We start from the raw sequence: 27,568 nt of genomic DNA, 5'->3' as shown, positions 1-27,568 counted from the left end.
GTGAATTATTGGCATACTTTTTTTTTTCATTTTCACCCACCCACTCAAAAGTTACTTGAGTGGTAGTGCTAGGTAAGCATCAAGTTAGCACTACCATTGGTTATTTTTTAAAAAAGTCGAACGGTAAATTTTTCGTTTCCACGGTGAAAAACGGTAAAAAAAACGTGAAATATTGGCATACTTTTTTTTAATTTTCACCCACCCATTCAAAAGTTACTAGGGTGGTAGTGCTAACTTGACGCCTCGTTAGCACATTTTGGGCCATAGTTTAGAAAATAATAATGAGATCCAAAATCTGTTTTGGGATATCAGTTACGGTTAAAAAGAAGCAATTATTGGCGTTTTTATACCTTTCATGAAAATGAAATGGTATATTAATTTCGTCACGAAACCGAAAATTGTAAGTCCTTAAAGGAAAATAGATAGACCCACCATTAAGTATACGGAAATAATCAGGTTGAAGAGCTGAGTTGTCTGTCTGTCCGTCTGTCTGTTTGTATGCAAACTAGTCCCTCAATTTTTGAGATATCTTGATAAAATTTGGTGAGCAGGTGTATTTGGGTGTCCGATTAGACATTTGTCGGAACCGACCGGATCGGACCACTATAGCATATATCCTCCATACAACCGATTTTTCAGAAAAAGAGGATTTTTGTAATATCTTACCCAATTTAACAGATTGAAGCTTCAAACTTCACCATATACTTTCGTATATTGCACATATTGTTACCTGAAAAAATTGATGAGATCGGTCGATTATATATAGTATATATCCCCCACAACCGATTGTTCAGATAAGGAACTTTTCGTAATTACTACCCTATTTTAAGAGCTAGAGGCTACAAATTTCAACGAATGCTTACGTATATAGCATATATTGTTGTCTGAAAAAATTATAAAGATCGGTGGTATATACATTATATATATGGTGGTATATATAGTATATATATATAGTATATAGCAAATTTTAGCCCCATTTTAACAGCTAGAAGCTTCAAATTTCACCGAATACTTACGTGTATAGCGTATATTGTTGTCTGAAAAAATCATAGAGATCGGTTGTATATATAGTATATATCTCATACAACCAATTGTTCAGATAAGAAACTTTTCGCAATTTCTACCCCATTTTAACAGATGTAAGCTTCAAATTTCACCGATTGCTTACGTATATAGCATATATTGTTGTCAGAAAAAATCATAGAGATCGGTTGTATATATAGTATATATCTCATACAACCGATTGTTCAGATAAGAAACTTTTCGCAATTTCTACCCCATTTTAACAGCTATAAGCCTCAAATTTCACCGATTGCTTACGTATATAGCATATATTGTTGTCTGAAAAAATCATAGAGATCGGTTGTATATATAGTATATATCTCATACAACCGATTGTTCAGATAAGAAACTTTTCGCAATTTCTACCCCATTTTAACAGCTATAAGCTTCAAATTTCACCCATTGCTTACGTATATAGCATATATTGTTGTCTGAAAAAATCATAGAGATCGGTTGTATATATAGTATATATCTCATACAACCGATTGTTCAGATAAGAAACTTTTCGCAATTTCTTCCCCATTTTAACAGCTATAAGCTTCAAATTTCACCGATTGCTTACGTATATAGCATATATTGTTGTCTGAAAAAATCATAGAGATCGGTTGTATATATAGTATAGATCTCATACAACCGATTGTTCAGATAAGAAACTTTTCGCAATTTCTACCCCATTTTAACAGCTATAAGCTTCAAATTTCACCAATTGCTTACGTATATAATATGTATTGTTGTGTCAAAAAATCATAGAGATCGGTGATATATATAATATATATATGATGGTATATATAGTATATATATATTTTTTTTGCGATTTCGGCCCCATTTTAACAGCTAGAAGCTTCAAATTTCACCAAATGCTTACGTGTATAGCATATATTGATGTCTGAAAAAATCATTGAGATCGGTGGTATACATAGTATATATCTCATACAACCGATTGTTCAGATAAGAAACTTTGCGCAATTTCTGCCCCGTTTTAACAGCTAGAAGCTTCAAATTTCACAAAATGCTTACGTATATAACATATATTGTTGTCTGAAAAAATCATAGAGATCGGTGGTATATATATTATATACTTCATATAAACTGTCATTTTTGCCCCTTTTTTACGGCTAGAAGCTTCAAAATTCATCAAATTTCATCAAAAAGTTACGTTTACGTCATATATTGTTGAAGTACGTGATTCGTAGTCATAGTTGCTAACTTTATGGTCAAAACAGCATTTTTAGGAATATTTTAAAAAATACTAGTGCAATCAATTTTTGGTTTTCACGGTAAAAACGGTTAAAAACTGCAATTATTGACATTATCGGCTTGATTGTAAGAATATTTGAAATCGGTTTTTCGGGGTGGTATTGCTAACTTGACGTCAAGGAAATGTAGGCAGAAAGGAAGGAAGACTTTAAGAAATATACTGACAATCGCTTTGCTGTCCTCCCAATGCCGACTGCTGTCCGTCAGGGGGAGCGTGCTTGCTGCAATGTCATTAAATTCGCTTCGGCTTGTTTCATTGCCGCTGAAAGAATCCCGGAAAACCGGCCACACTTACCAGCGGAGGCCGCTCCTTCAGCGAGAGAACATGGAAAAGGGTTATTTTATTACAAAGCTCATCGATGCGTGGGCCTGGACCTGTAGCCATTATTCTGCAGTCATCGGCGTAAGATACAATGGTGACTCCTTCTGGTGGAGAATGGAGCTTCGATATGTAAAAGTTAAACAGAAGCGGAGATAGGACACCACCTTGTGGTAGGCCTTTTTTAATTCTTCTGGGCTTAGATATAAAGTTCCTCAATTGCACCGATGCTTGCCGACTAGTCAGATAACTTTCGGTGCACCTTTTGAAACTTGGAGGTGGGGAGGACCCTCCCAAGTCTTACAGTAACGTGTCTTTAGTGACTGTATCAAAATTTTGATGAGTCTAGCGCTACGAATACTGTTCTGTGGATGATTCAATCCACAATTTATCTGCGTGTTGATGGCGTTTAGTGCGGTGGTAATGCTATGTATGTAGTTTTCGAAAGCGATGCTGATTATTGGCAAGACGCAAGTTTGCAGCGAAATAGGGAAGTAGAATGGCTTCAAGTGTCTTGGTTACTGGCGATAGGAGAGATATCGGACGACAAGGTTCTTCTATGTTGGCTGGTTTTTTCCTTTATTAGTGGTACCAACCTGGCTATTTTCGAGGAAGATGAAGGTGGACAAGGACAGGTTGAAAACTTGCTATAGATATTTAAATTCCTCTTTGCCAAGTTTTTTAAGCATCGGCATTGCAACGCCGTCTGGGCCTACTGCTTTAGATGGTTTAGCACGAACAGTGGCAACTTCAACCTCTTTGGCGGTGATAGTGCTAGGGGACGCGCTATGTTTCTGCTTGTTTGCGCGTCTGTTGGCCCGTCGTGTTGTCTAACTTTTTTCTTTCATCTATTCTAATTTAAACATTTTTTCAATTAAGACAAAATTCATAATAACAGTAATAATGAGACAGAATATTTGTTATTTTGAGGCCTTGAGTTTGATTCGAATTCGCTATCTTACAAATCAGTAGACCGATAAAAAAAAAGAAAATTGTTAATACCTCCCAGAGCACGAGGTAAAATTGTCAATAAATATAACATTATGGCATCAGTGCCACAAAAAGACAATCCAATGTTCACATTGTTTCTGCAACAGATGTCGCAGAGCTGTGATCAATTGGCAAGAAACAGAATAGAAGTAAATATAATGAAGACAAACAAACAACCGCTATGATAGCTGACTGTGTATAGCAGCGGCGCTTAAACGTTGCGGATGAAGGAACTTTGCAGTTCCCGGAATGGATCTACACAACGAGCTTTGACAGTTGTATACAATTTTTCTTTCTTCTATTCTTGTTTAAAAATTTGTTCAATTAAGAAAAAAATCACCATAACTATAATAATAATACAAAATTATTGTTAGGCCTTGAGCTTGATTAGAACCCGCGATATTACAAACCAGCCGATAAAACCACAAAAATTGTGCTACTTTTTATTTTCCCTACAAATTGGCGGGACTGGACCACATATTTTATGCTAAGTCTGAACGGCAGATGAATTTTCATTGAAAAGATTTTCACAACAGAAATACGCTCTGAGTGTTTGCCGATTCACCTCCGATGGGCGAACCTATTACATTTTTTTTCTAATTGAAAGAACTAGTTTTGTTCATAACCCCATGAAATATTTCGCTTCAAATGTTGCGCCCTTTTTAGCTAGTTCATCTGCCTTTTCATCCCCTGTATGCCCTGGAACCCAATATAGATGTTTGCTTCTCCTTGTCCTGATTCTTTCCAGAGACTTCCACAACTTTGAAACCATCTGTGTACACATGTATCGCCTCGTCCGCCATTTGAGCACCATTGAATCCACCTCTGTTGTGTGAATCAGGTAGTCTCCATAGTATAGAATTGCATAGAATAGGGTTTACAATTGCTGTAAAAACTCAATAAGAAAGAGAGGACGATACACCCACGTACACCCCAGCATTCTTTTACATGCATAAAATGACGTTGAGGCCTTCTTCACCCTCTCCTCCACGCAGTAGCGGATCGTGAGCTAGGTTGTGGGGGGGGGGGGGGGGGGGGGGGGGGGGGGGGAGGAGGAATGGTATCAAAAAGTTTCACAAAATTTGCTTTATTTTTATAAAAGCGGTATTCATGTTTAAATATCCGTGCATCGTGAAATGCTAAAATTAAGTATTGAACATTTGAATATTTGTTTTCTTTGGATATTTCATGTTTGTAGATCCGCGCCTGCCTACACGTTGAGCTCCCATGACAGCTTTTTGTCTAGGATAATTCCTAGCTGTTTTGTGCAAGGTTTCTCCTGTGGCGTGACCTCCTCCTAACTTAAGCCTGGTCCAGTTTGGGACCTTGTTCCTGTTTGTAAACAAGACCATATCCGTCTTCTCCGCGTAGGCTCTCAACCCGATATTAGATGCCCGATATCCCGAAGCGCCAGATCCATCAAAGAGCTAATCGTTGGAAGGCACTTTCCACTTGGCTGAGCGACTGTCACGTCCACAGCCAACCCTATTTTTGCATAAATATACATTTTTTATAACACTAAACTACACTGGAGTTTGAACTGAATTTTATAATGAATTTTATATTGGAATTTACACACGTACCTTTTAGTTATAAGTACGTCTAAATAAGTTACATACATGTAAATATGTAGCATTGAATTCTTTATACATCAATATCTCAATATATAGCCATGAATCATGAATTGTACTCATAAGTCGTATAACAGTTTATCTATATATTTCGCCTCTCTGGCAACCCCTACAATGGGTTGACAAATGTACATATGTATATACCATTGTGAATGATGACTAAGTGTGTTATCTTATCTGTCAACTGCCTGACAGGCTGTTCAATATGGCTACTTTTCAGCGTTCTGACAGGCTGTTCAATATGGTGGCGCCTATCTTCAGCGGGTGATTGAAAGAGAGACAGAATGAGACAGCGATAGTCAAATACAAATCAGGTGATCCAATCACTTTGGAATTTTGACGTTTATGCAGAAGATATAACACTTAGTCATCATTCACAATGGTATATACAATGTTTTGACATTTTATTCATTCGAATCATTGTGGATTCATACAAGTGGCGAATGTTTGATAACAACGTCTCTATCACCTGTTCAATCATTTTTCGATTACTTAAATCATTTGCTCGATAGTGTTTTTCAAACATTTTTGTAGACGACTGGTATATTGCATTATTTGCATATTTGAAAATGTGTTTACGCAACTACTAAGATTAAATACAACGCTGTTATTCTTTATGTTTCTTGTCACATATCATTCATTTATTGTTCTCGTATTCTCTTTAGCGACATTCCTTTTTTCTCTTGTACACATATAATGTAATATAAAAACATCCGGAATTTAATCCATTAACTAGATTTTAGAAATGAATATTAATATGTAGTCCGAATTTCTGTATACACATTTAAAATAAACGCTGATTTGAAAACACAAATGGGCAATTCATGGCACTTCAATTTAATAACCGCGAGCAAAAACAAACCTTTCTTCCATTTTCTGGAAATTCGCGACAGCCGTTCTCCCTGTCAGCTATTATTTGACAGATAGGTATGGCAATGGAGGAATAAAAAAAAGTTTCACTTGTGTGAATTCACAGTGATTCGAATTTTTATCCATCTCGGAGTGACACGAAAATTGTATCAATCTCTTAAAATGAAAAGAAATAGTTTATTTCTAAAATTTACCAAGTGTCTTTCTTGAGAAATATTCGTTCGGTTCTAAATAGCTATAGAAGCTAATATAAAGTTTTCCGCATTCAGCAGTGACGCGTAACGTGCGATTTTCGTTCTCTATTTCATCAGTACATTCCCGGTTTTAAAGCATTTGGTGCCGGTCTTGCTATTGAAATATTTTCCACATTTGGTGTGCTGCATTATTTATAAAAGTTAGGAACGCACTCTGCCACCGCCGATTCGCAGAAACCGCTGCACAAGCTTGAACTCCTGCATCATCCACTAAAGGATCTATTGCCAACCACATCGCCACCATCAATTCGCCATCGCCACCATATCAAAGTGCCATCACCGCCGCATCCGCATACATCCAAAAAATACAAAAAGAAGGTGAACTTTGTATTAACCATCCCTTTAAACAGTGGTCCTTCGTCGCCACTAAAAGGCCAGCCCAATGCAAGAAACCAAAAAAATAAGTACCAAAATTCAAACCATATTAAATGAAACCATAATACACCCAATCACGGAAAATATATAGAAACGGAAAAAATTAAGGCAATTTGATTTCGAGGATTGGTGGTTTGCGCTAAAAATTCTTCATTTCCGCCAAAATTGTATATCCCATTTCATATATATATATATATACACGATAAAGCACTAACCCCATACTGTCCAGTCTCAGTACGGTATATATGTGCAAAACATAATAAGAAGAAGTAAGGACGGTACTGTCACCGGCTCTGCCGAAGACTTCATACCTTTCATGAATGGGGCTGAACAATAATCTTATCCCGTTCGTAATCTCCGAATAATCGGATGTATAAGATAAGAAATATCTAGTGAACAGATCTACATACCTAAACGATTTTTAAGATAAATATAAAATAAAAAATAGGTAGGTACTTTGTGTGAGGATACAAAGTTTCAGGTTTTTTGTGGTCTGCGTGTAAAAAATATGACTACGAATCACGTATTTCAACAATATATGACTTAAACGTAACTATTTGATGAAATGTTTTGAATTTTGAAGCTTCTAGCCGTAAAAAAGGGGCAAAAAAATACAGTTTATATGGAGTATATAATATATGTACCACCGATCTCTATGATTTTTTCAGACAACAATATATGCTATGTACGTATGCATTTGGTGAAATTTGAAGCTTCTAGCTGTTAAAACGGGGCAGAAATTGCGCAAAGTTTCTTATCTGAACAATCGGTTGTATGAGATATATACTATATATACCACCGATCTCAATAATTTTTTCAGACAACAATACATACTATACACGTAAGCATTTGGTGAAATTTGAAGCTTCTAGCTGTTAAAATGGGGAAGAAATTGCGCAAAGTTTCTTATCTGAACAATCGGTTGTATGAGATATATACTATATACACCACCGATCTCAATGATTTTTTCAGACAACAATATATGCTATACACGTAAGCATTTGGTGAAATTTGATGCTTCTAGCTGTTAAAATGGGGAAGAAATTGCACAAAGTTTCTTATCTGAGCAATCGGTTGTATGAGATTATATATACCACCGGTCTCTATGATTTTTTCAGACAACAATATATGCTATACACGTAAACATTTGGTGAAATTTGAACATATCTAAACGATTTTTAAGATAAATATAAAATAAAAAATAGGTAGGTACTTTGTGTGAGGATGCAAAGCTTCACGTTTTTTGTGGTCTGCATGTAAAAACTACGACTACGAATCACGTATTTCAAAAATATATGAAGTAAACGTAGCTATTTGATGAAACTTGATGAATTTTGAAGCTTCTATCCGTAAAAAAGGGGCAAAAATTACAGTTTGTATGAAGTATATAATATATATACCACCGATTTCTATGATTTTTAACAATATTTGCTATATACGTAAGCATTTGGTGAAATTTGAAGCTTCTAGCTGTTAAAACGGGGCAGAAATTGCGCAAAATTTCTTATCTGAACAATCGGTTGTATGAGATATATAGTATGAATACACCCGATCTCAATGATTTTTTCAGACATCAATATATGCTATACACGTAAGCATTTGGTGAAATTTGAAGCTTCTAGCTGTTAAAATGGGGCCGAAATCGCAAAAAAAAATATATATATACTATATATATACTATATATACCATCATATATATATTATATATATCACCGATCTCTATGATTTTTTGACACAACAATATATGCCATATACGTAAGCGTTCGGTGAAATTTGAAGCTTCTAGCTGTTAAAATGGGGCTAAAATTGCGAAAATATATATATTTACTATATATATATACTAGATATATACTATATATACCACCGATCTCAATGATTTTTTCAGACAACAATATATACTATATACGTAAGCATTTGGTGAAATTTGAAGCTTCTAGCTGTTAAAATGGGGAAGAAATTGCACAAAGTTTCTTATCTGAACAATCGGTTGTATGAGATTATATATACCACCGGTCTCTATGATTTTTTCAGACAACAATATATGCTATACACGTAAACATTTGGTGAAATTTGAACATATCTAAACGATTTTTAAGATAAATATAAAATAAAAAATAGGTAGGTACTTTGTGTTAGGATGCAAAGCTTCACGTTTTTTGTGGTCTGCATGTAAAAACTACGACTACGAGTCACGTATTTCAAAAATATATGAAGTAAACGTAGCTATTTGATGAAACTTGATGAATTTTGAAGCTTCTGTCCGTAAAAAAGGGGCAAAAATTACAGTTTGTATGAAGTATATAACAATATATGCTATATACGTAAGCATTTGGAGAAATTTGAGGCTTCTAGCTGTTAAAACGGGGCAGAAATTACGCAAAGTTTCTTATCTGAACAATCGGTTGTATGAGATATATACTATGTATACACCCGATCTCAATGATTTTTTCAGACATCAATATATGCTATACACGTAAGCATTTGGTGAAATTTGAAGCTTCTAGCTGTTAAAATGGGGCCCAAATCGCAAAAAAAAAAAAATATATATACTATATATATACTATATATACCATCTTATATATATTATATATATCACCGATCTCTATGATTTTTTGACACAACAATATATACTATATACGTAAGCAATCGGTGAAATTTGAAGCTTATAGCTGGTAAAATGGGGTAGAAATTGCGAAAAGTTTCTTATCTGAACAATCGGTTGTATGAGATATATACTATATATACAACCGATCTCTATGATTTTTTCAGACAACAATATATGCCATATACGTAAGCGTTCGGTGAAATTTGAAGCGTCTAGCTGTTAAAATGGGGCTAAAATTGCGAAAATATATATATATACTATATATATATACCATATATACCACCATATATATACTATATATATCACCGATCTCTATGATTTTTTGACACAACAATATATACTATATACGTAAGCAATCGGTGAAATTTGAAGCTTATAGCTGGTAAAATGGGGTAGAAATTGCGAAAAGTTTCTTATCTGAACAATCGGTTGTATGAGATATATACTATATATACAACCGATCTCTATGATTTTTTGACACAACAATATATACTATATACGTAAGCAATCGGTGAAATTTGAAGCTTATAGCTGGTAAAATGGGGTAGAAATTGCGAAAAGTTTCTTATCTGAACAATCGGTTGTATGAGATATATACTATATATACAACCGATCTCTATGATTTTTTCTGACAACAATATATGCTATATACGTAAGCAATCGGTGAAATTTGAAGCTTACATCTGTTAAAATGGGGTAGAAATTGCGAAAAGTTTCTTATCTGAACAATTGGTTGTATGAGATATATACTATATATACAACCGATCTCTATGATTTTTTCAGACAACAATATACGCTATACACGTAAGTATTCGGTGAAATTTGAAGCTTCTAGCTGTTAAAATGGGGCTAAAATTTGCTATATACTATATATATATACTATATATACCACCATATATATAATGTATATACCACCGATCTTTATAATTTTTTCAGACAACAATATATGCTATATACGTAAGCATTCGTTGAAATTTGAAGCCTCTAGCTCTTAAAATAGGGCAGTAATTACGAAAAGTTTATTATCTGAACAATCGGTTGTGGGGATATATGCTATATATACGACTGACCTCATCAATTTTTTCAGGCAACAATATGTGCAATATACGAAAGTATATGGTGAAGTTTGAAGCTTCAATCTGTTAAATTGAGTAAGATATTACAAAAATCCTATTTTTCTGAAAAATCGGTTGTATGGAGGATATATGCTATAGTGGTCCGATCCGGCCGGTTCCGACAAATGTCTAATCGGACACCCAAATACACCTGCTCACGAAATTTTATTAAGATATCTCAAAAATTGAGGGACTAGTTTGTATACAAACAGACAGACGGACAGACGGACAGACAGACAGACGGACATGGCTAAATCAACTCAGCTCTTCATTCTGATTATTTCGGTATACTTAATGGTGGGTCTATCTATTTTCCTTTAAGGACTTACAATTTTGGGTTTCGTGACGAAATTAATATACCATTTCATTTTCATGAAAGGTATAAAAATAGGTAGGTACTTTGTGTGAGGATGCAAAGCTTCACGCTTTTTGTGGTCTGCATGTAAAAACTACGACTACGAATCACGTGTTTCAAAAATATATGAAGTAAACGTAGGTATTTGATGAAACTTGATGAATTTTGAAGCTTCTATCCGTAAAAAAGGGGCAAAAATGACAGTTTGTATGAAGTATATAATATATATACCACCGATCTCTATGATTTTTTTCAGACAACAATATATGCTATATACGTAAGCATTTGGTGAAATTTGAAGCTTCTAGCTGTTAAAACGGGGCAGAAATTGCGCAAAGTTTCTTATCTGAACAATCGGTTGTATGAGATATATACTATGTATACACCCGATCTCAATGATTTTTGCAGACATCAATATATGCTATATACGTAAGCATTTGGTGAAATTTGAAGCTTCTAGCTGTTAAAATGGGGCCGAAATCTCAAAAAAAAAAATATATATATACTATATATACCATCATATATATATTATATATCACCGATCTCTATGATTTTTTGACACAACAATATATACTATGAAGCTTATAGCTGTTAAAATGGGGTAGAAATTGCGAAAAGTTTCTTATCTGAACAATCGGTTGTATGAGATATATACTATATATACAACCGACATCTATGATTTTTTCAGACAACAATACATGCCACATACGTAAGCGTTCGGTGAAATTTGAAGCTTCTAGCTGTTATAATGGGGCTAAAATTGCGAAAATATTTATATATAATATATATATATACTATATATACCACCATATATATACTTATATACCACCGATCTGTATGATTTTTTCATACAACAATATATGCTATATACGTAAGCATTCGTTGAAATTTGAAGCCTCTAGCTCTTAAAATAGGACTGTAATTACGAAATGTTTCTTATCTGAACAATCGGTTGTGGGGGATATTTATACTATATATACGACCGATCTCATCAATTTTTTCAGGCAACAATATGTGCAATATACGAAAGTATATGGTGAAGTTTGAAGCTTCAATCTGTTAAATTGAGTAAGATATTACAAAAATCCTCTTTTTTTGAAAAATCGGTTGTATGGAGGATATATGCTATAGTGGTCCGATCCGGCCGGTTCCGACAAATGTCTAATCGGACACCCAAATACACCTGCTCATCAAATTTTATCAAGATATCTCAAAAATTGAGGGACAAGTTTGCATACAAACAGACAGACAAAGGGAAATGGCTAAATCAACTCAGCTCTTCATTCTGATTATTTCGGTATACTTAATGGTGGGTCTTTCTATTTTCCTTTAAGGACTTACAATTTTGGGTTTCGTGACGAAATTAATAGACCATTTCATTTTCATGAAAGGTATAAAAATAAGCTAGATACTGTGGGAACGCATATCGATTTTACCCCTCAAATATTTTTTTCGGCATTACATTTGTATACCGCTCTAAAATTATTTAATCTTCCTTAAATCGATACAGTTTCTTCCCTTGCTGATTATCATAGCTTAAACCTCTACAGTTTTCTTATTTATCCCTATTTGAATTAGTACAAAACGCAAAAAAATTATTTTTTCGGTCTCCATACTTGCGTATACATACTATATCCTCTTAAAATACTCTTTAATACCTTCCGTTTGATACACATGTCATACAAACACATTCCAGAGTTACCCTAGGTTCTTTTTAGAACATGGTGATTTTCCTTACTTTGTCTCCAAAGCTCTCAACTGAGTATGTAATGTTCGGTTACACCCAAACTTTGCCTTCCTTACTTGTTTATTTTATATTTATCTTAAAAATCGTTTAGGTATGTACATCTGTTCACTATATATTTCTTATCTTATACATCCGATTATTTAGAGATTACGAACGGGATAAGATTATTGGTCAGCCCAATTCATGAAAGATATGAAGTCTTCGGCACAGCCGAATACGTCCCTTTCTTACTTTTTTTCGTTTACTTTGGGGAAAAGGCTTATTTGTAGCGTAAGCAAGCCTAAAATAAGGCGTTAGTAGAAGGCGTATGCATTACTCCTTTTAGCTTGTTCTGAGGTTTATTTGTCAGGATGGCTTATAACCGCCTATGCCAGTTTTTTGCTGGGTGAGAGCGAAGAGAATATTGCACATATATATATGTAGTCGGCAGCTAACAGCGTAGAAGAAAGAGAAACAGTCACACATCGTGTTATCATCACCTAAGAGCGAAGATGACATTACTCTCAATTATGTACATGTATATAGCTAAATAACCAACTATGAGATGCAACTATTCCAGAGGGCTATTGGTGAAAAGTCTAGCCCTTAGGAGAAATAGGCGAACGAGGTAACCGAGAGTATGAAAGTAGACCAAGCTGAGGAAAGGTCAATCAGTTTGATTTTATCACGCTATAGTACGCGAAGTACGCGAGTAATTCAATTGTGAAGTACTAGTAAAGCAGTCGAATTGTTAAAAAAGACCATTTTGCTATGCTGAATATTTTAGTTACTTATTCGACAGCTCAGCGATTCGAACGATAACGGAAGATGTAGAATTCATAAAATTTGTAAAAACATTGACATGAATGTATGCAAGGAGAAATATAATGAATTAGAAATGAATAAACGCGCCGATAAATATACTTATATAAAATGCTCCAAGGGAAATAGATAACATGATACTTAAACACAAATTCTTAGATGAATATCACTGCTCTAACAATGGAAGTCACTTAAGAATTAGAAAAACAATTTTAAAACTTGAACAGAAATACAATTGGAAAAACATGAGACAGATGGTCAAAAAGTTTATTAATATAATAATATCTCATAGCATACCAGTTGAAAGTAAAGACACCAAAACAATAGCAACCACTTTAGTTGAACAGCCAATTCTCAAGCACGATTTTATTAAAACTTTAAAATCTTACAGAGGAACTGAATTTGTAAACAAAATGATAAATAATGTGTGTTTTACTTAAAGCTAATCAATTATTTTCCATGCCTTATCACCACCAAACAATAGGTTCTCTTGAGAAAAACCATAGAACACTTAATGACTACTTACTTTCATTTTCCGACGATTATTAATGGGAAAAGTGGACACCGTATTACACATTTGCATACACTACGACTCCACATGTTAAGATTTTGTACCAATTCCGCCAAATGATAACATACATATTGGGTTGGGTCGATTTGTATGGACGGAAGTTAACCAATATCGCGCCATCGATTTTTCGATACGATTTGGGCTCAGAAAAAAGTTCCACTACGCATACCTCAAAAAATTATTTTCGAGCCTGCGAAAAAAAGTTGTTTTTTCGACCAAAATTCTTCTAAATCTCCATTTTTTTTCAAAAAACTGCATTTACCAATTTTTAATTTGAAAATAAAAAAAAAAATGCAAAAAAAAAAGTATAAAAAATCGATGAAATTTCGCAGGCTCGAAAATTATTTTTTTGGGTATGCGTAGTGGAACTTTTTTTCCTGAGCCCAAATCCTATCGAAAAATCGATGGCGCGATATCGGTTAATAAATCGACCCAGTATAATACATATACAATAAAAACAAAATTTACGACATTGACAATTATGCCAATGAACTTAAAAATGGACTCCAAACATCAATAAATAATGCCAGAGAAACTATAAACAATGTAAAAAAGGCAAGAAAAACAAAATATGACTATAATGAAAACACTAGTAACTTTGAAAGAGGAGACTAGGTTTATGTAAGGATAGAAAATAGAACGAAAATTAATAAATTTGATATTCGATGTACTTGCCTTATTTCATCCAAGGAGATGAAGGCAAATATGATAGTGGTGACCCTTATGGTGGTTAACGCTAGACAAACTGTGAATAATCGAATGTGTCCCATTTACAGAAATTGTGAGTTTTCTATTACTGAGTCGAGATTTGACAAAGTTGAACATTTTAGAGACGACTTTCCATCGTAGTAGCTGAATTAAGATGACATGAGTTCCCATGCGATCGAGTGCCTTTTGTAAGTCAAGGGAGAGCATAGATACGTTTTTACATTATATTACTACTTATAGAGGAGGAAAAGGTTTGGCCCAGGAGCTGAAGCTCGTGGTAGTGTTAATAGAAACACATCATGTTCCATTGTAAAATGGAGTGTATGATGTTTTAATATAATTAGGAAAAAGTTACGGGGATTAAGTGATTGTTTGTTTTGTATGAATTAAGTGGGGATTGCTCGAATTACTTTTAAATGTATGAAAACATTTATTTGAAACAATTTTTAAATTTAATTTATTTAATAATTCAGGAAAAATTTAAGAACGTGACATGAGGACGGACAAGGCGACAGCTGTTTCTGTTATACCTTGTAAATATCTTCAAAGACTTTTCTCCCGGGAGTAGGATTTGAACCCGCACTCCTACGATGAGTGTTACAAATGCATTCTGCCACGTCATCCCTTATTTGTTGTAAACTTATCCAAATTGCCTTCTTTGCATATATAGTATCATGTGTTGCTTTAATTCACATGTAAGTGGTAGTGCGCTGGGCTTGGGACCTGCCACGTCAAACGAAAGGAAAAAACAAGCCTCGGATAAAAATACAATATTTTACTGATGGCGACCATGGCACACGTTTGTATGAAAATGATTTGAGGGCATGCATCTGGAACGTCCGCTCCTTGAATGGGATTGGTGCAGATGCCCGGCTGGTTTCTGACCTCGTTAAAGCGAAATCTGACATCACCACCATCCAAGAAATGCGTTGGAAGAAGCAAGGGAGAAAGAATATTAAAAATGGTGACATCTTTTGAATTCATACAAATAAGCGTAGTTACGGCGTCGGATTCGTGGTGGGAGAGAGACTTTGTCGCCAAGTATTGTCTTTCACGCCTGTGGACGAACGTCTCGCCGCTATCCGAATTGAAGCAACATTTATAAATATATCATTCATCTGCGTCCATGCACCGACAGAGGAGAAAGACGATGAGGTGAAAGACGCTTTCTATGAACGATTAGAACGCACATACGAGCGCTGTCCCGCCATGATATAAAAGTGGCGATTGGCGACTTTAGCGCCAGGGTGGGCAAAAAAGGTGTTTTTCAGAAAGTTCAGCCTACACAACGAAACTTCCACTTATGAACTGAGGGTGATTGACTTTGCGGGTGCTCGAAACAAGGTCAGCACGAGGTTCATGCAAAAAGATACATCAGATCGACCATGTTTTGATACACGGACAAGCCTCCAGTGTTTTAGATGTGCGCACGATCCGAGGACCTAACATCGACTCGTACCATTATCTCGTCGCAGCCAAAATATGCGCCCGCCTCTGCGCGGCTAAAATCAAGGAACAAAAATCGCACGTAAAAAGCTAGGCGTCGAAAGGCTGCAATCGCAACAGACTGCCAATGATTTCGCAACTCGACTCTTACACCTGCTCTCTGAGAGCACAACTCAGCCCGACGGAATGCAGGAGCAGTGGGAGCATATCTCCAAATCACTTCGTAATGCCTCCGACGAAAAAATTGGCTACCGGCGACCACGGAAAAACAACTGGTACAATGTCGAATGCCCCATTGAAACCGAAAGAAAAGCCGCTGCCTACAGTGCTACGTTAAAAGCGAACGCAACAAGAGGGGTTTGTGAACGCTATCGCGAGTTGAAAAGGAAAGCGAGACACCTATTTAGGAAGAAAAAGCAGAGGCAGAAAGGCGTGAGTGCAAGAAGCTTGTGCAGCTAGCAACCAGGAATAACGCCCGAAAATTTTACCAAACAATTCGGCGAAAGACTGAAGGTTTTAAGTCAGGGGCAAACTCTTGTAAGAACGAAAATGGCGACCTTGTACCCGATGTCCAGAGAGACTTATATTAGGGATAAAACACTTATCTTCTCTCGTAAATGGAGGTAGCGATTTACCGCCCAGGGATGACGAACCCAATCCCGCAATCGATGATGATGGAGAATTTGGAAGGACCTCTCCTAAACTTTCGAACACAAAACGAGGTTTCAGACAGGGTGACCCCGTTACGTGCGATTTCTTTAATTTGCTGCTGGAGAAAATTATACTAGCTGCAGAACTAACTAATATTCTATAAAAGCGTATAATTCTGGCATATGCTGATGACATTGATATCATCAGCCTGAACACCCGCGTTGTTAGTTCTGCTTACTCCAAACTGGAAAAAGAGGCGGTAAAGATGGGTTTGATCGTGAATGAGAACAAAACGAAGTACCTGCTATCATCGAGCAAAGAGTCAGTGCATATGCGCATTGGCAACCACGCTACTGTTGGCAGCCATAATTTCGAAATAGTAAAAGACTTCGTTTATTTGGGAACCATCATTAATACTAACAACAAGATCAGCTCTGAAATCCAGCGAAGAACCACTCTTGCCACTAAATGCTATTTTGGACTAGAATTGAAAAATAAAGTCCTCTCTCGGCAAACGAAAATCGTGTTCTACAAGTCACTTATCGTACTCCTGCTATATGGTGCATAAGCGTGGACCATGACAACATCAGATGAAGCGGCTCTGGGAGTGTTAGAGAGAAAATGTCTTCGAAAGATTTGTGGACGCGTTGGTGATGGCGAGTACCGAAGAAGATTTAATGATGAGCTGTGTTCGCGCCAACATCAACATAGTCCAGCGAATTAACACGGAGCGGTCGCGCTGGCTAGGCCATGTTATGCGAATGAAATATGTCGCTCCGGTTAAGAAAGTGTTTCTATCGCAACCCGCCTATGCAAGCAGAGGAAGAGGGCGGCCCCCCTCAGCTGAAAAGATCAGGTGGAAAACGATTTAATAACCGTTTAAACGATTAAGCGCCAATTAAGTAAGTAGGTAAGTATTTGTTAGACTAAACCGATTCAAAGATGGATTAATATCAGAACCGAATAATGAAGGAATTATGGCGTACGTATCCTTTGTGTAATACATTAGGGAGGAATATACTATGCGTACGAATGTTACTTCTAATGTATCAATTAAGGAGATGTCATAACCGACAATACGTAGTGTTCTTCCGTAAACACTCGCAATGTTAAAAAAGAGTAAAAAATGCAAGGGTTTGGAGCTTTGTGGAGTAATCCCTTGCTCGTAAAAGAGCGATGAAAGATTAAACGTTAGATGATCCATTTTTTTACTGGGAAGTTAGTTAATTCGTCGTCAGAAAGTATACCTGAGTATATTTCGGTTGACATTGATGCGTTGATTTATATGACGAAGCTTCTGATAAGAATGATTTTGTGTTACTGTCCATTGACACACCCTAAGCTGAACTTGAGTTGGTGTTGTAGATTGAGCCATTGAAAGTTTTAAAGTGACCTTGTGGAAGTTGAGTGAGATAGTATTAGTTAGAGCAATTGTGGTAAGGTAGGTATCCTTATACCTACAAATACTAATCAAAATATAGTTATAACATAATGTAAACGGGTTTGCTCACCTAAGAAAGGTGCCTACTTACTTGGCTCCTCCTGAAATGATGTCAGGAGATCCAAGAACAATATTGAGTAGCGCCAACGTTAGCTTTCTTTGTTTTCTTAAACAAATAAAAATACTTATCTGAAGAGAATTTGCTTCAACAATAACAATATCTTACCGTTAGTCCCATATGACATATGCTGTGATCATGCATATGATCTAAGCCCCATAATATTTGTCTTACATAGTTAGCAATATCTCTTTCGGCATAGTAGTCTCGCTTGAGTAAATTATCTTTAACCAACTCTCCTCCAGCTGCTAGCTCCATAACTAGGCACACATTTTTATCAAGATCATAAGCGTCGTGCAGTCGAATCAAATTTTTATGATTAAGGGCATTCATTATATCAAGTTCGTTTAGCATAAATGGTCGTAATTCGTGTCGACCATACATTATTTTAGCTGCATAGTTATCACCCGTTGCGCGTTCAACAGCATGATATGTGATACCTTGTGTGCCACGACCTAACTCATCGCCGATGTCATATTTTTCATAATAACGGTTTTGTTTTGCTCGAATGTAAGGATGTCTTCCATACGTTTTATATATATATGCATCCTCATCTTCCTCTATATGGACCATTACCGATGTACTCACGGTTCCTGCCACATTTCGGGCACTGACAGAATAAAGCCCTCCATCTTTAATAATTGCGTCGTTAATTGAAAGCACATATATGTTGGGCTCATAAAAATTGGTCTGAAAGAAGGCAGAATAAATATATAAAGTGAATTTCAACAAAAATGTATTTTCACATAAAACCGTGCAAACGTTATATCACGCTTCTCCAATGTATTAGATAAGAACTTAAGATGTCTAAGTTCGGGCGAAACCGAACATAATATACCAGCTGTGTGCTCTCCAGTGTTGACGGAACCTTTTAAAAAAAGAGCTAGGTGGTTAAACAAAATGCTAAACGAAAAATTTGAAGGATAAAAAAAAAACTAAAAGTTTATGGAAACTTTTCAAGCCTTTAATTAATTTTATTCATTAAAAACAAAAGTGTAAAAATTTCGTCTTTTTATTTGCTGGCTGGAGGTCATATAAAACAAAACACGGTGTCTATATTTTGTGCCAATATATTTCGATTACACATCGGTAATCGTTTTCAGGGCGAACTAACAACAAACATTAAAACATATAATATAACAAACAATAATTCTATAAATTAATCAAAACATTTGATACATACAATTATTTCGCATCCGTACTATCTAACGAGGAGTATTCATAGTGTACAAGTACAAGTGTGTTGGCTTCTTTCTGACAGGCACTCGCTTAAGTGAGCATAACGGGAAAATCTAGGTAGCCATTATTGTTTCGGTTGAAAACGGTCAATTAGGGTTCTGTGCAGAGACGTAAAAGATTGAAACAGGGTTTATTTAGCCACAAAAGTGCTGCTCCTGATCCACAGCATTTTAATTTTATATCATGGCGAAAAGTTTTCAGTTCAGAGTTATTGATTTTCATTAAAAGTTTTATTTATTACGGAGGGTTACTCCTTTAAGTTTAAAAAATAAAGAAAACGTAGAGTTTTCCAAATTATTGTGAAACACTTTTTAATTTGAATTTCTGTACCCAAGTTCACTATATTTGTATAACACAAGAATCTGGAGCTCAATTCCTTAACTATGAAAAACTGAAAAATGTACATTTATTGAAAACTCATTTGCATACACAATTTACACTTTGAATTTAGTTGTGTTTTTATGCACAAAATTTTGAAACTTAAAACAAAATTTTCATTTGTCAGAAAAAATAAAGAAAAAGCGGCCTAATGTCAAAAAACCCTATCGAAATACAAACTGGCTTCTTTGTTTTTAATAAACTACGTCGTATTTTTCTTGTATTGCGTTAGTTTTTTTAAATATAGTTCACACACTTACACCAGTGCTGAAACCTTATTGGCTCCCTCGACAAAAAATATAAGAGAAAATACAAGAAAAATACATAGAAAATAAAGTAGCGTCAGCGGATTTTGATTTGTTTGCACTTACAGCACCATTTTATTTGCAGGGGACTTTCACAGCTACAAAAATTAAAGCGGATTTACGCAGACGTTTTGGTTGTGTTGCATTCATTAATTCATCTGTCGGGCGAAGTATCGAAAAATTTACATAAATGCTTTGGTTGCGTGCCTACGCTTTGACAACGCCATACGAAAAACAATGAAACGCCGTACGTTATTTTTGCTTTGAAGCGACCAAAGCGTTTATATAATTTTGTCCTTATGCATTTGTGTAAACAGCCTTAGAAGTGACATTTTTCCATGTTACACGTGTGGCGCTTTATATTTTGACTCTAATTTAAATAAATTTTGCTTTCCGTATGTTTCCGCATTGTTGCAGGCTACAAGTCTTCTAGTATTCTTATTTCCGCAGAAATATATGCAACTATTTCATCTGTAAATACCACAAAGTTTTATTAAACTATCAAATGCAACTCAGCTTGAAGTACTCTTACGTACCATAAATGCATCAGGTGAGCGAGACTGTTTGTAGTTTTGAGGTTTATCGCTTAGTTGACACACTTGTATAGGTACACTATGGGAGTATTAAACTGTTTATTTCTTGTTAACAAGTGTCTGTATGCTTGAGCTGTATTATCAATATCTGATTTGTAATTTATAGGTATGTCTGCCGGTTTATTCACTATATGTAACGTTTCCAATGAATATCTCTTTTTCCATTGTTTCTCTTTTTGTATAACTGAAGCGTCGTCGAAGTATGAAGTATGTGCCTTCCTTGTACAGTGGGCCACGAGTGCATTTTTCGTGGTTATTTGTATGATTACATTGTTTTAAATCAGATTTGTGTTGTGCGAGACGTGTTTTCAATTTTGATTTCGTAGTGCCAACATATATCTTATTACATAATTTTTTGTCATTACCTCTGTAAGGTATTTTGTATATAACGTCACTTTTTTCCGTGTCTGGTATTTTCGATTTCATACGATTGAAAATATATTTTAAAATATTCATTGGCTTGTGGGCTATTTTTATTTCTTCACTATAATAGCAATCAGATTTTGCAAGGCGCTCTGATAGTTTAGGTACATAAACTACAGATTTAAATATTTTCGCTTTTTCTGATCTAGTTTCCACATTTTCTGATAGATATATTATAATGTTATCCGGAAACTCGTTGTATTTTAATAATACTGTTCTTTCTTAATCTCATTGTGATAAGTGTCGTCGGATATTTTAACATTCGCACATTGCTGTATTAATTATCATTGTCTTAGGATGTTTCGAATGAAAATTAATGATACGTCCTGATGATGTTGGTTTCTTATACCACACTAACTTGTGTTGATTGCCTTGTCTTATTATAATTGAGCCGAGATAGGGTAACTTTCCGTCGTCTTCGAGTTCCGTAGTATACTTAATATGTCTATCAAAAGAATTTAATACGTCCAGTGTTTTCCTTGACTATTGCGAATATGTTGACGACATATTTTGTGAGTACTCTCGGTTTGATTATTAATTTTTCCACGCTATTTTCCAGAAACTTTTCCATTACAATGTCTGCAATAACTGGTGACGTTGTTGATCCCATTGGTAATCCTCACAGTTGTGTATAAATTATGTCGTTGAATTTCTGTTCTCTTCAATGCAGAAGTTTAACATTTCCATGAATATTTTCTTAGGTACTTTAATTTTTCTATTATGGTTCATTTATCTCGTATAACGTCAAGTGCAAGTTGTGTTGGAACACTAGGAAACGGTGATACAACATCGAAAGAAATCAGTTTTTCATCGTCATAAATATACGTGTTATTAATTTTATCTCTGAAGTCAAGCGTACCTACTTTTAATGTTATAATTCGAATTCATTGTCAAGTTTTTCGAAATGTGCGCAATATATTTACAAAGGCCGTAGGATGTTCATGAGGAAACAGAGCATATGAGTCGGAGAGGGGTACCTTCCTTGTGAACTTTTGGAAGCCCGTAGATCCTGGGAAATAGTGCCGTTGTAGTGATCATCTTATTTCTTCCCGATTTGGAAATAATACCCATTTTAAAAACTTTATCTACTAAATCGTTGTTTTTAGATTACAATCTGGATGTGGAATCTTGTCTTTGTACTCTATACATGGTCAGGTCATTTAGTATTTCATTCATTTTATTATTGTAGTCATCTATTTCCATTGCTACAATTTTATTACCTTTTTCAGAAGTTAGAATTCCAAAATTGTAATTTTGTTTAAGAAATTTGCGTGCTCGTTCCACTGTGTCCGCTATTGCACGATCTATTGCACTGGGTTTGTTTGTTTTCGTATGCTCTTTTATCAAAAGAGAAAATTTTGTGTGCGACTTCTCTTCTTGTTCTTCGCTTTTGTGTGTTAGTATGAGCCCTTCACCATCCGCGATATATTTACATAAAGGGAAATTCTTGTTCTCAATTGCCAGCGCAAACTTTCGACCCTTGGCTAAGAGCAGTAGTCGGCAAAAATGAAAATGTAAGTGTATTAGTGAGAGCGAGAGCATGAGCATCCCAGCAGGAAATTAAAATTAAAATTACAATATGCTGGTAGTAGTTGCACCAACAGTTATACCAAACATTTTTAAAATTTCATTTTTGATTCAGAAATAATTTGAAATTTTGGTAAGTACCTCAATTCATTAAGTTTTACTCGCTGCGAAGGGTAACCGATATTTTTACATGCAAATGCACATGAAGTTTGGTTTTTCAAAGCAGCTCAATGCGGCAAATATCGCAAAAATAGTGGCGATCACTCACTTAAAAAATCAAATTTCCGAAACTATTACATTTGCCGCAAAGAGGGAAATACAAAATGTTTAAAAAATATGTGGGCGAGTTATAGAAAAAAATGAAGATACATTCATGTAAATTTCTTTACTATTTCGCTAACTTTAAACTTTCTATAGCAGGTTTTTGCAGTACAGAAGTTCCATTTCTTTTCGGCTCAGAAAAAAAGGGAGTCAAGAATGAAATTGTTACAACTTTTGTTAGAATCATTAAAAAAATCATATTGTATTGAATAGTTTTTAAATATTGGGTTATATTACATATATAAACATGTTTGGAAGAGTAGCTTCATATGGAAAGGCCCTCATACCAGTTTCGTTTCCCCATCGTAATGTTTCTTACAGGGAACCTTAAAATTTGTGCGACAGCCTTTCGCAGTGTTTATTCGTTGCTCTCTCGCAAACGACTGACGATGGAGAGTAAGAATATGTGTGAAGCAAATGTGGCTCAATTTAGCTATGGCGCGCAGTGTTGCCAGGTTAGCCTTTTCGAGGCTAGATTTAACCTTTTGTTTTTGCCTTTAGCCTCGAAATTTTGGGTTTAGCTTCGTGACTTTTTTCTAGCCTTCTTTAATCCGAATGTAGTTTTAATAATTTCTAAAATTAAATAATTTCAATAGTTCCTGTGAACACCTAATACCTAATAATATGAGATCTCTACAAAAGATTAATTCTTTTTCTGCTGAAAATTCGTTGAAAGTTTCAAAGCCAGATGTATTTTCTTACTTTGAAAAAGAGAAGTATAGTTATTCTTCAAGTCAAATAGCATTAATAGAGCTGCAGTGGCGAAAACTTATAACTATACAATGGAAAAATGTACACTCCACCATGGAATTTTGGTCGGAAGTCCGATAACATTAAAATGCATTAAACGAACCACCTTTTTTAGAACTTGTCGAATTCATATTTAATTTTTAGTATTACCACTCAGTAATGCGGAGGATGAAAGAACTTTTAGTGGCATGAAAATTCTGAAAACTAAATTAAGGAACAAACTAAAAATTAAAATGCTTAATGCGCTGCTTAATATTAGATGCTCGTTAAAACGATTATCTAAATGTTGTAATGACTTTGAAATTACCGATGATCTCATATCTATGGTAAATAGCCAAACTTTATACGCAGACTTAAGCTCTTCTGATTTTTCAGACGGGGAATATTTTATATAAATAATTAGTTTGTAATATTTTTTTTTGTGTATATACACATATGCAATCATTTAAAGTAATGTAAAGTGTGCTAGTCAAGAAAAATGTGCCTGATATGTTTTGCAACAAAAAGTTATGTTTAAGTTATGTTTATAAGTTTTTATTTACAAATGTGTAAACTAAAATATAAAAAAATTTTTTTATGAATTAACCAAAAAAACTTCTGGCCTTTTTTAGCTTTTTTTTTTCTAAATTTAGCCTTTTCTAACCTTTTTTTTTTGCCAATCTAGCTTCTTTTTTTTCATCACCCGGCAACACTGACGGCGCGCCGACCACTGGTTAAGAGCGATTTTATATCCGATGGAAAATCCACTTTGGTACAGGGATGATAATCATAGTACATTTGTACTTTTTTGGTACATCTCGCTTCCCGAAAGTACGCTGGTACTACATTGACATATTTGGTACATTTTTGTAAAATACAGCACTAAACTTCAAGTCATTTGCAAAACAGCTCTGAATGTACAAACAAATTTTTAATTTTTCCAAGAAAACATATAGTGATGTTGTTTTGCTGTCGAGCACAATTTGCCATTTGCATTTATTTGATATATGTATATCAAAAAATTTGGGTGTTCCGATTCGAATTTTTGATAAAAAGTGCATTGATAGATTTTTAGATTTGATACCTTTTACCGATAGTAGCACGGAGGGTATTTTTAATGCCATTATTAAATCTTTGAAAGATCATTCAATACCACTTGAAAAAATTATTGGTTTCACTGCCGACAATTGCTCGGTTATGATGGGAGCAAAAAGCGGAGTGCAAGCAAGGCTGAAGCAAGTTGCTCAAAATCTGCATGTTAATGGATGTGTTGTCACAATTTAAATTTAGCTTCAATGGCCGCTTGTGATGTATGTATTTCCCAACAAAATTGATAAATTTTTAAAAGACGTAAACTATCATTTTTGTAACAGCCCCATTAGGAGGGCATACTTTCAGAGTTTTCAACAATATTTCGGTACAGAAATGCATGTTATACTAAAGTACGCCCCCACAAGGTGGCTTTCTAGACAAGCAGTCATAAATAGAATTCTTGAGCAATTGGATGCCCTCAAGTTTTATTTTAATCTTTACGTATTATATATGAAATTTTTCAAAGTTCTATTTATAAAGTATATTTTACATTTCTTTCTTATATTTTAAATGAAATAAATAATGTGAATATAGAAATGCAGTCTGAAGCTATTCGCATACATTTACTTACATATTACCAAATTAAAAATTGTATAAAAAATCTTATTTAAACTGCAATCCTATTTGGATGTTAAATATTGATTCAGACGAAAATCACTTAACCCCAGATGAAGGTTACTGCGGTGTTAATGTGGATATTATTCCATCAAACAACATTTTCGAAAAGGATGACGTACACATATTTAAGAGCTGTGCTAAACAATTTTATATACAATTTTGTAGTGCTTGATTGAAGAAAGTAAACTTAAATGATGCAACTTTGTAGTGGGCTGAAAAGCTTTCACCAGAAAGTATTTTAAGCGGTGAAGCAAATAGTATTGTGCCTTTAGTTATGGAATTGTTTCCGAAATCTGAATTTGATAAAATAGAGAATATTAATTCTGAATTTAGAGATTTAGCAGAGAATGAGAGTCTTAAAAAATTGAAGAATTGAAATATATGCAGGTTTTGGGAAGAATTAAGATCAGTTAAAAATGAATTAAATGCGCAAATGTTTTCTAATACTTATAGAATAGTTCAATGCATATTGTCGTTTCCACATTCATCCACAAATGTAGAAAAGATATTTTCTATACAAAATTTAAATAAAACTAAGTGCAGAAATAGACTTCAAATAAACACAGTTTCGAATTTAATAAAAACTAAAGACTTGATGAAATCAGCTAACAGTAGTTGTCATAATATATATACCAAAAAAAGCTTTTTGCCAACTGAGGTATTTAAAGAATTAAAAAAGAAGAACTGTTAATGTAGTGATTGAAACATGAGTTTTTAGTAAAGATGTAGGCGACAATTTGTCAACTTTTTTTACCTGAATCTCAATCTTTTGTACCTAAAATGTTTTTATGAAATGTTTTTGTAGTTGAACGCAGCTGTTATTTTTTTTTTTTAATAATTTTATGTTCCTTGCTGGTACTCAATAAAGAAATGTTTTTATATGTATGTAGGAAGGGTCCGTAATTCTGGTTTAACTGTAAAACCTACTTGTTGCATATTACTTACATTTATAATTTACAATCTACATCATAGAAATGAAATCATATTCTGTTAAACGTTAATCATATTTTTTCAGTTGTAATGAATATTCGAGACCGATCATACAATTTTCTATAATTATTTAACTTAGTATTCTATTTTAAATGGAAGTAAACCTACTTATATTCTAATGAACAATTGTACTAATATGCTAATATAATTAAATAAATAGTAAATAATAGCGAAATCCAAAACTATTAACCTATATGTATATGTACATAATTGTATGCTTCAATCGATAAACTTCTTTTATTATTTTTACTGGAAAAGCATTTCTTCATAAATCATATTTCCCTGTTATACTACCTTTAATTTGTGTTAGAAAGTTTCCTGACTAAAAACAGTTTTTGGATAAAGAAATAGAATATAACTCTAGTTTGGCTAAAATTCGTATCCGAAGACTTTTGGTACATTTTTGAATGATTTGGTACATTTTTTCCTCGTTTAGTACAAAATAAAAAAATCCATTTATCATCCCTGCTTTGGTATGATTTATGAACCAATCTTGCTCTTTGTTTTTATCGACGAATGTGTTGTTTCGTTTGTTCCTTAATTCCTCATACTTTTTCTCTTGTTTATTTTCCAATGTTAACGTAAGTTTGTTTCCTACTCCTTCCTAACTCTCCATAAACGCTTTAAAATAATCTCCGCTCAGGCGTTCCCTCAGATTTATTGTAATCTCCTCTACCTGTTTTTTGCTTTCTCAATAGTGTATTACTTATGTTTAATAAGTAAATTAAGTATTTTTTTATGGTAGTTATAAGTATTTCTACCTAAAGTTTTGCCCGTATTTTTGTGTAGGTCTAGGCCGAAAACAAATAATTTTTTACATTGAGTTGAACTTTTCATAAACTTTGGGATTAACCTAGACTTTCTACATATTTATAAGAATTTTATACTCGATTTTAATTTTACCAATTTCTTAGATATAAGTTCCCTCCCTAGGGTAGGCACCTTGTCGTCGGTGTGAGGGCTTAGCCGAACTCCATAGCGTCCGACTATTAGGCGGAGATGTATAGGCCTGGCGTCTACGCCGTTTCGCCTCATAGA

The 27,568-nt window shown here is 34.5% G+C and overlaps 1 protein-coding gene across 11 annotated transcripts in view; it reads right to left on the bottom strand.

Annotated features, from left to right (window-relative positions):
• Obsc (Obscurin) overlaps positions 1-27,568 on the bottom strand; it is a 2,548,720-nt gene that overhangs the window by 293,509 nt on the left and 2,227,643 nt on the right. For all 11 annotated transcript variants that reach the window (XM_067772951.1, XM_067772955.1, XM_067772952.1 and 8 more), the window contains one exon: positions 18,424-19,005. In XM_067772951.1, coding sequence (XP_067629052.1) covers positions 18,424-19,005 — 582 coding nt within the window. The remainder of the gene's footprint in view (positions 1-18,423; positions 19,006-27,568) is intronic.

The sequence above is a fragment of the Eurosta solidaginis genome, chromosome 3, assembly GCF_040869045.1.
Source record: "Eurosta solidaginis isolate ZX-2024a chromosome 3, ASM4086904v1, whole genome shotgun sequence".
NCBI classification, from domain to species: Eukaryota; Metazoa; Arthropoda; class Insecta; order Diptera; family Tephritidae; genus Eurosta; species Eurosta solidaginis.
This window is presented reverse-complemented; position numbering and strand designations above follow the sequence as displayed.